We start from the raw sequence: 13092 nt of genomic DNA, 5'->3' as shown, positions 1-13092 counted from the left end.
CTATTAATGCAAAATTGCAGTTGTCTCAAAAATAATTTTCTATGTAATACTTTGAAATATTGTTAAAACAGCAAACATTACTTCTTTTCATACACACCTTTACTATTGATTTAGTTTTCTTTTTTATGCGTGGTTTCACTTTTTCTACAGTGGGGAGCTGTGGAAGTTTCTTCAATTCCTCCAAAACAGCGATTGCAGCAGCTTTCTTAGATATTTTCTTACTCTTCCCTTCTCCTTCTGCTGAAAATTCTCCAACCATTACTTTAGTCACAAAACTTTTCATGTGAGGAGGGCCACTTTCCTTTATCACCTACAAAAAAAAAATGTATTTCAACAGATAACATATAATTTACCAGTTACATACACAACGCATTTTTTCCCAAGTTTGCCAGTAGCAATCAATTACAAAATACCTCACTCTGAAGATTTAAAAAGATTTTCAATGCAGTACAATAAAAATATTACTTAGCTGCAGGAAAAGGCAGAAGTAGTACACAAGATCCATCCTTTTGGAAACAAACATCTAATTTGAACATTTAAAATTAGCATGTAAATGGAAGTAATCTGAACAATACTAACTAGTGGCACTGGTGCAAGGTTAACAGGGTAGTAATATTCCAGCACAACATGGGGTCTGTGAATTTGTGTACCTGTATCTGAATTATTGCTTGGGCACACATTGGAGGCTATTTTGTAGAGTAGCAAAAAGAATATGAGACATCTCTGGTGTCTTTCGGGTGGAGGTAACAGCCATTACCACAACTTCCATCTTCACTTTCTACACCCATTTTCCTTGTAACTGCCTATTTCCTCTCAGCACTGCTGCTATATCTTTAACAGCTCCATTCTCCCATACTGCCCCATAGTTATGCATCATTCAGTATACTTGATCCAATTTTTACATGCCCAAGAGAAAGGTGCCTTCACCATTCTTCTTCTGCAAACATTCCACAACTTTCTTAATGGGACAAATTATTTTCAAAAAGCTCCATGTTAAGAAAAATTGAAGCAAAGAAAAACTTCTCATCATTCCATTTTCATAACTGGTATCACCCGAATCATTAATAAACACCCAATTGGCCAACAAAGAACTGAAGATTAAGAAAATGCACCCACAAATTGAATGCCTCTTTCTTATATGAAATTCATTTCCAGAAAATGATAAAAGCCAGATGTGTAATCAAAATTCTCATATACAGATACATTTGATTCTTTGCAAGAAACACTACCAGCTAAAATTCAATGAATTCACATTCTTCTCCAGTTTTTGAAAGTTATTTCAGAAAACCATTCAGACAAAACATAGAAAGCAAAGAAACTATTGTGTGATCTGACTGGAGATCCTAATGCATCTTAGAAAATTGAGGACATTGTATACAGTGCCTATAGAAAATATTCACTCCACTTGGCAATTTTCATGTCTTATTGTTTTACAACATTGGATCCCAATACATTTATTCCAGATATTTTGACACTGATCAACAGAAAAGACTTCTATGTCAAAGTAAAACAAATTCTACAACTTGTTCTTAATTTATAACAATTATAAAATAAAATAATTGATTTTATAATTACTCACTCCTTCAAGTCAGTGTTTAGTAGATGCACCTTTGGCAGCAATTACAGTCTCGAGTCTGTGTGGATAGGTCCATTAGCTTTGCACATCTAGTCTGCAATTTTTCCCCCATTCTCCTTTACAAAACTGCTCAAGCTCTGTCAGATTGCATGGGGATTGTAAGAGAATAGCCCTTTTCAAGTCCAGCCAATTGGATTGAAGTCTGGACTCTGACTTGGCCACTCCAGGACATTAACTTTGTTTTTTTTAAAAAAAGCCAATCCTGCGAAGCTTAGGTTTTATGCTTGGAGTCATTGCCTTGCTGGAAAACATATCTTCTTCCAAGTTGCAGTTCTCTTGCAGACTACATCAGGTTTACCTCTAGGATGTCTCTGTATTTGCTAGATTAATTTTACCCTCTACCATCATAAGCCTTGCAGGGCCTGCTACAGTGAAGCATTCCCACAGCTTGATGCAGCCACCATCATGCTTCACGGTAGGGATGTATTTTTGATGATGTGCGATGTTTGGCTTATGTCAGACACAGCCTTCAGTCTGATGGCTAAAATGCTCGATTTTGGTTTCATTGGACCATAGAACCTTCTTCCAGCTGCCTTCAGAGTCTCCTACATGCCTTTTTGCAAACTACAGCTGAGATTTCAGGTGAGTTTTTTTATCCCCCCCCCCCCCAAACAGCAGCTTTCTCTTAGCCATTCTCCCATAAAGCTGCGAATGGTGAAGCACATGGGCAATAGTTGTTGTATGCACAGTCTGTCCCATCTCAGCCACTGAACCTCACAACTCCTCCAGAGTTGTCATAGGTCTCTTGGTGGCCTCCCTCACTAGTCCCCTTCTTGCACAGTCACTCAGTTTTTGAGGATGTCCTGCTCTAGGCAGATTTACAGCTGTCATATTCTTTCCATTTCTTGATGATTCTCTTAACTGTACTCCAAGGGATATTCAGTGACTTGGAAATTTTCTAGTATTCATCTCCTGACTTGAGCTTTTCAATAACATTTTTGTGGAGTTGCTTGGAGTGTTCATGGTGTGGTTTTTGCCAGGATACTGACTCACCAGCAGTTTGACCTTCCAGATGCAGGTATGTTTTTACTACAGCAATCAAAACATTGGCTCTCCATTTGGAGATGTGGAGGTGGTTTCCATTTAACTATGTGACTTCCAAAACCAGTTGACTGCACCAGTGATGATCTGGCATGTCATATTAAAAGGAGTGAATATTTAAGCAATCAATTATTTTCTGTTTTATATTTGTAATTAATTCAGATCACTTTGTAGAGATCTGTTTTCACTTTGACACACACGAGTCTTTTTCTGTTGATCAGTGTTAAAAAAGCCAAATTAAATCCACTATGATTCAATGTTGTAAAACAATAAAACATAAAAACTTCCAAGAGGGGTGAATACTTTTTATAGGCACTGTATGCTCATTAACATTGCATTGATAGTTCAATGAGCAAGTATTGCTGAGCAAATGAGTAAAAGAATCAAAAAAAAATTATTTGCTTTTCATCTTGTTTAAAAGTTTCAAATAAGGTAAACTAAAAACAACTGAGAAAGCCCAAGAGCCAAATAAAAACTTCATTGACTGCACACATGAAGTTACATCACTAGCACCAAAAGTAGTTCCAATGAATGTGTGCCTCATGCAATAAATAACTTACAAAATCAGTACATTAATCTACTGCTCAGTAATAATACTTGTAAGGAAATTTGGATTATTCAAACAAATGTATTTAGTATGCCAAGATGTGTCAAAAATTATTATACAAGATTAATAATTTAACTCTTATGCAAATTAAAGACATATTGAAAACTTACTTCAAAGTTGACAGGCATATTTCTTTTCAATGCAATCTCAAAAACTTGGCTTATTTCAGATTTATTGAGATCATCATCATCTGTTTCCTTGCCATTAATCTGCAGAGCAACAGGTTACCAGTAAGAAATTCCATAATAATCATTAAAACTGAGCCACTCTTAAGTTCAACATTAAAAGACAATTACATTGAAAACAAAATCTTAGAAGGTTTAAATTTAAAGTACTTGCATTGAGAATACAGTTGGCCCTCCTTACCCACGAGGGATTGGTTCCGAGACCCCCACGGATACCAAACAACGCGGATGCTTAGGTCCCTTATTGAACCTGTCTCAGTGTGGGTGGACTTTAGGACCCAGGGTAGCTCCAGACCTTATTTAACCTGTCTTAGTGCCGGTGGACTTTAGGACCCAGGGCAGCAAAGGACCCACCGCCCAGAGTGTTTCTGTTCCGTTGACTTATAATACCTAATACAATGTAAATAGTTGTTATACTGTATTGTTTAGAGAATAATGACAAGAAAATATGTCTGTACATGTTCAGTACAGACACAACCATCATAGCTCTTCTGGGAACCCGACGCCGCTCCGGCATCAGCCGATCCCGATTCTCCCGTGATCTTTAAGTTCTTGAGGCTGTAGCGCTTTACATAGCCAGCCAGCCAGCCATCCCGAGCACTAACATTTTCACGAATTTCAGTTTCTTTCTGCTTTACTGTGCGAATGCTCGATTCGTTCTTACCGACCTTACGGCCCACTTCGGAATGCAACATGCCACTTTTCAAAAGTTCTAATATTTCTAATTTCTCGGCGAGAGATAGCACTTTACTCTTAGCCTTTGAGGAATTGCTTTGACCATGGTTGGTTGAACTTGTGTATGCGGAACTCGTGGATAAGGAGGGCCGACTGTATTTGCATATAAAAAGCATTTCACATCACTTTCTGAACAACTCAAAGCACAAGGTAATTTATTTTCCTCCAAAATAGTAGGCAGTCGTTTGGCTTAACAAGTCGAGACAAGCTTTTTTCTCGATCAATTTTCTTGTGCCCTACAATTCCTACATTCCCATCAGCTCCTCTCTCACATTTGATTTGCCTGCCACATGCAAAACCAAGAGTAATTTACAGTAGCCAATTACCTAGCGGCTAGCATGATGTTGGAACAAAAGAAATGTATGGCCGTAGGGAAAATTTGCAAATTTCACACAGATAGTACCCTGAATGAGGATCAAATCTGAGTTTCTAAAGACGGGCTGTAGCACCACTGCCATTGTACCACTTCACAGCTGATGAAATAGTTTAAATGCACTGATTATTGTAATGAGGGACTACTAAAAACAATTTTTTTTGTAATATTGGGAGGATAACAAGGACAGAAGGGACAATTCTCTCTGCTTGGCCTAGATCTATTGGATACACTTGTGAATACAGACAGAACCTCTGTTTAGTAGTTCAATCGACAAATGGCTGCTACCCTCACAATATTGTATCATCATAGAACATGCTTAGGTTTTAGAAAAGTAGTTTAATTTCAGAATTTTTAACTCTAGTTCAACTAACTCAACTAAAGAGGGCATGTGCGCTTCATGGTTTCTGCTCAGGTAAGATATTCATCCTCTAAACTGGTTCTCCATTTTTTTTTGACTATGTACATATATTCCATATTGCCGTCAGCCCTTCAAGGAAGGCGAGGTTTTACTGGTGGTTAAGTAGACAGAAAGAGTGGGCAAAGTTAAGATATCAAGTAAAGAAAAATAAGGCAAATAAAATGGAGGCACTGGGGAAGATGGCCACGGATGTCCACAAACCAAAAGCAAAGGTATTACTGGAAACAGTTTTGTTCTAGGCTGAGCTCTGAACAAACCAAAATAGTTAGATATTGGAGAATTAAAGGCCAACCAGGTGAATACCTGGAATTAACAGTTGCTGAAAGAGAGCAAACTGATCAAATGACAAACAGACCAAAATACTGATTGAGAGAGAGTGGGTATCATCAGGAGAGAATGAAGAGTTAGACACTCGGTACAAGATGGAATTGGATACAGAGATAATAAACTAGTTGGACTATAAACAAGCTTCTTTCTATCTGGTGGAAAGTACATACTGCAGGTATGGTAAGTGCGCTGTGCAGTAATACATAACTCCTGAAAGCAGAGCCAAACAACTAACAAAAATACTAATACTCACAGTTGGTAATTTGGATGGCAGGGTTTCATTTTGCAAAGCTTTGAGCGCTTTAGCAGCTGCATCATGTTTAGCAGCCTGCCTGGACCTTCCTTTTCCTTGGAACTGTTGGTTTCCGATTACTAGTTCAACTTGGTAAGTGACTGGTCCAACAGGAGGGAAAGGGTAAAAATACCTTGGGGAAAAAACAGAGACCATTCATGATGATTTCATAAGAGACATGACCTATTTATTCGTAGGATTCCTGATTACACAGCTGACTATCTAGAAAAATCAAGGCTTTCAGAAACCTGAGCACTTCCTGATAGAGGTCAATGAGGAGTTAATATTCCACCACAATCAAATGTAGTTCTGAAATGAATCTGAACTGAGAACAGCACACAACAGGAACTGAATACAAATATTTAGTCAGTATTACTTTGTTTAAAATCATTGAGCTAGTAGAAAAGCCCTTGAGACAGCTTAAATGCTCCCCATGATTATTGAATATCATTGTCAAAACTTCAAATCTATCACCATTCCTTCATAACCTGGGAAGTTCTGAACCATGAAGAAAAAATCTAGAGCTCCTGTCCTTCTCATCAGCTGGGCTGACATATTCGCCGAAAATGAAACATTATCTTAATTTCTTGCACTCACTAATAGCTGAGATAAATAAAAGTGAATAATGCAACTCAGTAAATTGATAAAATAGTTACCTTTGAGGATAAGCATTATTTCTCAGTATGCTGTAGCTTGGCCTTAATCCAGGATAAGGATCAATTGGTCTGTAGGTCGGTTTCTTTCCCATTTTCATACACAAGGCATTTAACTCTACTGTTGGAGTAACACTGTCTGAAAATGCATACAAGATTTGTTTAATTTGACATATATACATCAAATTTTACATATACTATTTCACTTGCTGTAACATGTTTGGTTTAAGATCTGTAATGTAGTTGCACATAAGTAGTTTAAAAAAATTGTGGAAGTTACCAAAGATTGACTATTATACTCTTTCTTCCTATTCTCCGCAAAACTTAAGACCCTTGTACCTCTACTTTCAACAGTTCAAGATGCTACTGCATAGATGGTTTTAGCTTTCACTATTGTCAAGTGCTTGACAAACAGCAATCAATGTTGCTTCTACTAAAACTAATTTTTACCAGGATTTTTTGAATCATTACGTGGGGGTCGAGGTGGTGGTTTTGGGAGACTGGTTTCCACCAAGGCCTTTGCGGCTGCTGCATGCTGAGCCTTTTTAATGCTGCTTCCTTCAGCTTCCCATTGCTGGTCACCAAGAGTCAGCTGCACTGTAAAAACCTGCAATAAAATTTAAAATTTAGTGCAAATTTACTTTTGCAGTTAAAAATAACCAATAAAACCCAATATACTTTAAAAATTACATTTGTATGCTGATTTAGCTTTAAAAAAAATCTACATATATGCATAGTTATACTTCCTTAAAAATATGATTTGGCATTTTATTCCTGAAATGGTGTTAACTACATTACCAATAAGCTATTATCATTCTGACAAAATGTGCTTTGCAATATTTAAGAAATAGCAACTCTGCTATAGAAGCTGAACAAACATTGCGTAACAATTAGATTATATTCATCAACATAAAATGTCCTGAAATTCACATAAAGCATTCTCTATCTTTTTTTTCTCTCTTTTCCAGAAACCAAGGATTCCTTCTCCAACAGAGTCATTCATGAGGTCCAAGACCATGGCTAATTGCAGTTTAGCCATTTAAAGCCAAGCAGTAAACATCAACTGACTTTTAATAAAGTAGCAACTTGCACTTGCCTGCAAATAAACGCACCTGCACTTTTATGGAAAGAACAGTGGGTAGGAAAAGGGGGAGAAAAACCCCTTTCTGTGTAGCTTTGTCAGTTAATTTAGAAGAGACTGGGAATTAAATCGGGCCTCAACATGCATGACTATGTGTCTAGGCATAGCTCAAATGACATCTATGCTGGCAGGATCTCAGATGGTGACAAGAGGGCATAGAGGAGCAGAATATACCAGCTAGTTGAATGGTGTCATAGCAACAAACCTTGCACTCAATGTTAGTAAGACCAAAGAGCCGACTGTGGACTTCAGAAAGGGTAAGATGAGGAATCACAAACAATCCTCATACAGGGTTCAGAAATGGAGAGAGTAAGCAATTTGAAGTTCCTGATGTCAATATCTCCAAGGACCTAAACTGGTCACAACATATAGATGCAGCTATAAAGATGGCAAGACAGCAGCTGTATTTCATTAGGAGTTTGAGGAGATTTGGTTTCTCACTTAGAGCACTTGAAAACTCCTACAGATGTACCATGGAAAGCATTCTGACCGGCTGCATCACCAAGTGGTATGGAGGGGTGGAAGTACTGCACAGGATCAAAGTTGCAGGAAGCTGTAAAATTATCAGTTCTATCATGGGTACTGGTTCTGTAGCATCCAAGACATCTTCAAGGAGCGATGCCTCAGGAGGGTGGTGCCCATTATTAAGGACCCCCACCACCCACAACATTTTTATCATCAGGAAGGAGGAACAGAAGCTGGAAGGTGAACACTCAGCGGTGTATCAGGAACAGCTTCTTCCCCTCTGCCATCCAATTTCTAAATGGATGTTGAACCCATGAACACTACCTCAATACTTTTTTTTTTATTTCTGTTTTTGCCATGTATTCAACCTGAACCTGAGGCTCTAGAGGGTTCCTGTACTGTGGAAGACGTCCTGCCTCGTCCCTGTGCCGAAGACGCCACGCCCCAGCGGCCTCAATGACTACAGACCGGTGGCATTGACCTCCCACATCATGAAGACCCTGAAGAGACTTGTTCTGGAGCTGCTCCGGCCTATGGTCAGGCCACACTTAGATCCCCTCCAGTTCGCCTACCAGCCCCGACTAGGAGTTGAGGATGCCATCGTTTACCTGCTGAACCATGTCTACACCCACCTGGACAAACCAGCGAGCACTGTGAGGGTCATGTTTTTTGACTTCTCCAGTGTGTTCAACACCATCCACCCTGCTCTGCTGGGGGAGAAGCTGACAGCGATGCAGGTGGATGCTTCCCTGGTGTCATGGATTCTTGATTACCTGACTGGCAGACCATAGTACGTGTGCTTGCAACACTGTGTGTCCAACAGAGTGATCAGCAGCACTGGGGCTCCACAGAGGACTGTCTTGTCTCCCTTTCTCTTCACCATTTACACCTCAGACTTCAACTACTGCACAGAGTCTTGTCATCTTCAGAAGTTTTCTGATGACTCTGCCATAGTTGGATGCATCAGCAAGGGAGATGAGGCTGAGTACAGGGCTACGGTAGGAAACTTTTTGTCACATGGTGTGAGCAGAATTATCTGCAGCTTAATGTGAAAAAGACTAAGGAGCTGGTGGTAGACCTGAGGAGAGCTAAGGTACCGGCGACCCCTGTTTCCATCCAGGGGGTCAGTGTGGACATGGTGGAGGATTACAAATACTTGGGGATATGAATTGACAATAAACTGGACTGGTCAAAGAACACTGAGGCTGTCTACAAGAAGGGTCAGAGCCGTCTCTATTTCCTGAGGAGACTGAGGTCCTTTAACATCTGCCGGACGATGCTGAGGATGTTCTACGAGTCTGTGGTGGCCAGTGCTATCATGTTTGCTGTTGTGTGTTGGGGCAGCAGGCTGAGGGTGGCAGACACCAACAGAATCAACAAACTCATTCATAAGGCCAATGATGTTGTGGGGATGGAACTGGACTCTGTCACGGTGGTGTCTGAAAAGAGGATGCTGTCTAAGTTACATGCCATCTTGGTCAATGTCTCCCATCTACTACATAATGCACTGATGGGCACAGGAGTACATTCAGCCAGAGACTCATCCCACCGAGATGCAACACAGAGCGTCATAGCAAGTCATTCCTGCCTGTGGCCATCAAACTTTACAACTCCTTCCTTGGAGGGTCAGACATCCTGAGCCAATAGGCTGGTAGTGGACTTATTTCATAATTTCCTGGCATAATTTACATATTACTATTTAACTATTTATGGTTCTATTACTATTATTTATGGTGCAACTGTAACGAAAACCAGTTTCCCCCGGGATCAATAAAGTATGACTACTTATTTTAACTTAACAATTATACACACATATAATTACAGTCATTCCATTTTTTCTATATTTATCATGCATTGCACTGTACTGCTGCCACTAAGTAAACAAATTTCCTGACATATGCCAGTGATATTAAACCTGATTCTGAATTAAATAAGGTCCATCCTGGCTTGCAGAGCTGAGTAATCTCTCCACCTAGATATAGAAGAGTATTAGTATTTACAACTTCACCCTTCTGTTGTCATTTGAAAAATGAGACAATGAATTATTTTACAAAATCATTACATTTTCTTATGGATTGGAGATCTAGCCAAAAGATTCATCACCCAAATATTACAATCAGTATCAAACTATTAACTTACATGACCCATCATCTGTCCTCCCAACAAACCCATGTTTGGGAATAAGCTTAATATACCCAACAGGATAAATTAATGAAACGGACATAAAAACATTCTGGACAAATACAAACATTTAATTTAAACATGCAAATTAATATTCTGTAAAATAACAATGGAATTCTTGTGGGACAGTGCTGAGGTGTATATACTAGAAGAACTAATTCTACTCTTTCTTATGTCCTTCACAAAAAGTCCCCATCCTTTTCCACCAAAGGAAGTCAAGTGGAAAAACTTAATATACAATTTAGTATTCTGTTAACCTCAGCCTTTGCCATTTCTTCCACCACACCAGTTAGTGCTATAGTGAGCCATACAAGTGTTCCGCACTACCCCTACCAAAAACATCTACTGTAATAGTGCAGTCAACTACCATCGTTTTTAAGTAATTCCTAGAATTAAAAGGTACAACCACATGTGGGAGCCAAAAGGTCTCAGCCAAAAATAACACCAGTGCAGTGAACCTCCAAAAGTTCCAAGCCTATTCCACTCCAAATATGAAAAATCACTGTCCAATGCCTGTATAAAAAGCAACTGTGGTTACAAGAGCAATGCAAATTCTGAAGAGGGAAGTGAAGGCTGTGCCATCTATGTTTGAACTCCAAATAGAATCCTCCAGTATAGCAATCCACATTCCTAAATCAAGTGGAAACTTGATGTAAACATGACGAATTTCATTACCGTAAGCAAAAATTTGGTCAAACCTGTCACTTCCACATCAACTACAATTCACATAGAGATTAATAACCTAGCTCTATTTAAAAACTGCTACTCTCATCAACGAGGTCTTTTTATTGCAAATCTGTATTTCATTCAACTTCACCTAGCCATAAAAATATACTTGCTCATTGAGATGCACTAAGTCGTTAAAACTTGGGAAGGATAATTTCCAATGTGTCATTACATTAAGTCTTAAAATGGAAAAGCACACTTATACCCTAATAACTGGACAGAGATTATATTTGAATAAAAATAATAGAGGCACATAACTAAAAGAAAATTTTTATTATTTTAATTTTAATTATTGCGATAAAGCTTTTACTTTGCTCTTCTCAAACCTTCAGAAGGAATTTCACCAGCATCGTAAAAATTCCAGAAGACACATGGATAAGAAATAAACTATCCAAAACTTGAAGATTCCAATGAAAGTAGAAAGCTGCCTAGATAGCATGTTCATATTTACCTTGGCATGAGCTGGACCAAGTTCATTTAAAAGTTTGTACTCTGGTTGAATCTTGTTGAAACGGGCTAACTCATTCACAAGACACATAGGGGTTTTCTCTTTGGGGTTTGCCATGTTTGAAGGAACTGAAAAATAAGTTAAGTTGTATCAGTCAATACAGTTGCTTCTGTTTCATTACTAAAATTAGCCTTAAACAAGAAACCATAATACAATTGATTACGGTTAATTGGGACAGCCGCTTATTTGGAACAACTCTCAAAGAACAAAAACTAATCAAGAAAATAGCCTTCATTTATTTGGGACACTATACTGCTTAACTAGAGCAGGAGACTGTTGCCGAAGAGTTTCTAACTTGCATCCTTCGCGTACACATTGTGTGGCCATTAAGACGCGATGTGCTTAGAACGAACAGTTTCAAAATAGCGTCACTTGCGAGTTTGTGTTCAAGAAGCAGATACTTTTGTCACTGAGCAATAAACAGTAAGATAATTCAGACGCAAACAACAGGAATTCTGCATATGCTGGAAATTCAAGCAACACACATCAAAGTTGCTGGTGAACGCAGCAGGCCAGGCAGCATCTCTAGGAAGAGGTGCAGTCGACGTTTCAGGCCGAGACCCTTCGTCAGGACTAACTGAAGGAAGAGTGAGTAAGGGATTTGAAAGTGGGAGGGGGAGGGGGAGATCCAAAATGATAGGAGAAGACAGGAGGGGGAGGGATGGAGCCAAGAGCTGGACAGGTGATTGGCAAAAGGGGATACGAGAGGATCATGGGACAGGAGGTCCGGGAAGAAAGAAGGGGGGGGGGACCCAGAGGATGGGCAAGAGGTATATTCAGAGGGGCAGAGGGAGAAAAAGGAGAGTGAGAGAAAGAATGTGTGCATAAAAATAAGTAACAGATGGGGTACGAGGGGGAGGTGGGGCCTAGCAGAAGTTAGAGAAGTCAATGTTCATGCCATCAGGTTGGAGGCTACCCAGACGGAATATAAGGTGTTGTTCCTCCAACCTGAGTGTGGCTTCATCTTTACAGTAGAGGACACCCCAGTCGACTCACAGGTGAAGTGTTGCCTCACCTGGAAGGACTGTTTGGGGCCCTGAATGGTGGTAAGGGAGGAAGTGTAAGGGCATGTGTAGCACTTGTTCCGCTTACACGGATAAGTGCCAGGAGGGAGATCAGTGGGGAGGGATGGGGGGGACGAATGGACAAGGGAGTTGTGTAGGGAGCGATCCCTGCGGAATGCAGAGAGAGGTGGGGAGGGAAAGGTGTGCTTAGTGGTGGGATCCCGTTGGAGGTAGCGGAAGTTACGGAGAATAATATGTTGGACCCGGAGGCTGGTGGGGTGGTAGGTGAGGACCGGGGAACCCTATTCCTAGTGGGGTGGCGGGAGGATGGAGTGAGAGCAGATGTACGTGAAATGGGGGAGATGCGTTTAAGAGCAGAGTTGATAGTGGAGGAAGGGAAGCCCCTTTCTTTAAAAAAGGAAGACATCTCCCTCGTCCTAGAATGAAAAGCCTCATCCTGAGAGCAGATGCGGCGGAGATGGAGGAATTGCAAGAAGGGGATGGCGTTTTTGCAAGAGACAGGGTGAGAAGAGGAATAGTCCAGATAGCTGTGAGAGTCAGTAGGCTTATAGTAGACATCAGTGGATAAGCTGTCTCCAGAGACAGAGACAGAAAGATCTAGAAAGGGGAGGGAAGTGTTGGAAATGGACCAGGTAAACTTGAGGGCAGGGTGAAAGTTGGAGGCAAAGTTAATAAAGTCAACGAGTTCTGCATGCGTGCAGGAAGCAGCGCCAATGCAGTCGTCGAGGTAGTGAAGGAAAAGTGGGGGACAGATACCAGAATAGGCACGGAACATA

At 40.1% G+C, this 13092-nt stretch overlaps 1 protein-coding gene across 4 annotated transcripts in view; it reads right to left on the bottom strand.

Annotated features, from left to right (window-relative positions):
- stau1 (staufen double-stranded RNA binding protein 1) overlaps nt 1–13092 on the bottom strand; it is a 46616-nt gene that overhangs the window by 18920 nt on the left and 14604 nt on the right. For 3 of the 4 annotated variants that reach the window (XM_072240727.1, XM_072240736.1, XM_072240753.1), the window contains exons 3-8: nt 11235–11359; nt 6721–6877; nt 6274–6409; nt 5579–5750; nt 3395–3493; nt 98–310 (exon numbers count right to left, since the gene is read on the bottom strand). In XM_072240727.1, coding sequence (XP_072096828.1) covers nt 98–310; nt 3395–3493; nt 5579–5750; nt 6274–6409; nt 6721–6877; nt 11235–11359 — 902 coding nt within the window. The remainder of the gene's footprint in view (nt 1–97; nt 311–3394; nt 3494–5578; nt 5751–6273; nt 6410–6720; nt 6878–11234; nt 11360–13092) is intronic. The other variant, XM_072240745.1, reaches the window with a different exon arrangement.

Source organism: Mobula birostris, chromosome 2 (assembly GCF_030028105.1).
Source record: "Mobula birostris isolate sMobBir1 chromosome 2, sMobBir1.hap1, whole genome shotgun sequence".
NCBI lineage: Eukaryota > Metazoa > Chordata > Chondrichthyes > Myliobatiformes > Myliobatidae > Mobula > Mobula birostris.
Note: the sequence above shows the minus strand (reverse complement) of the source record. Positions and strands in the feature narration are given on the sequence as shown.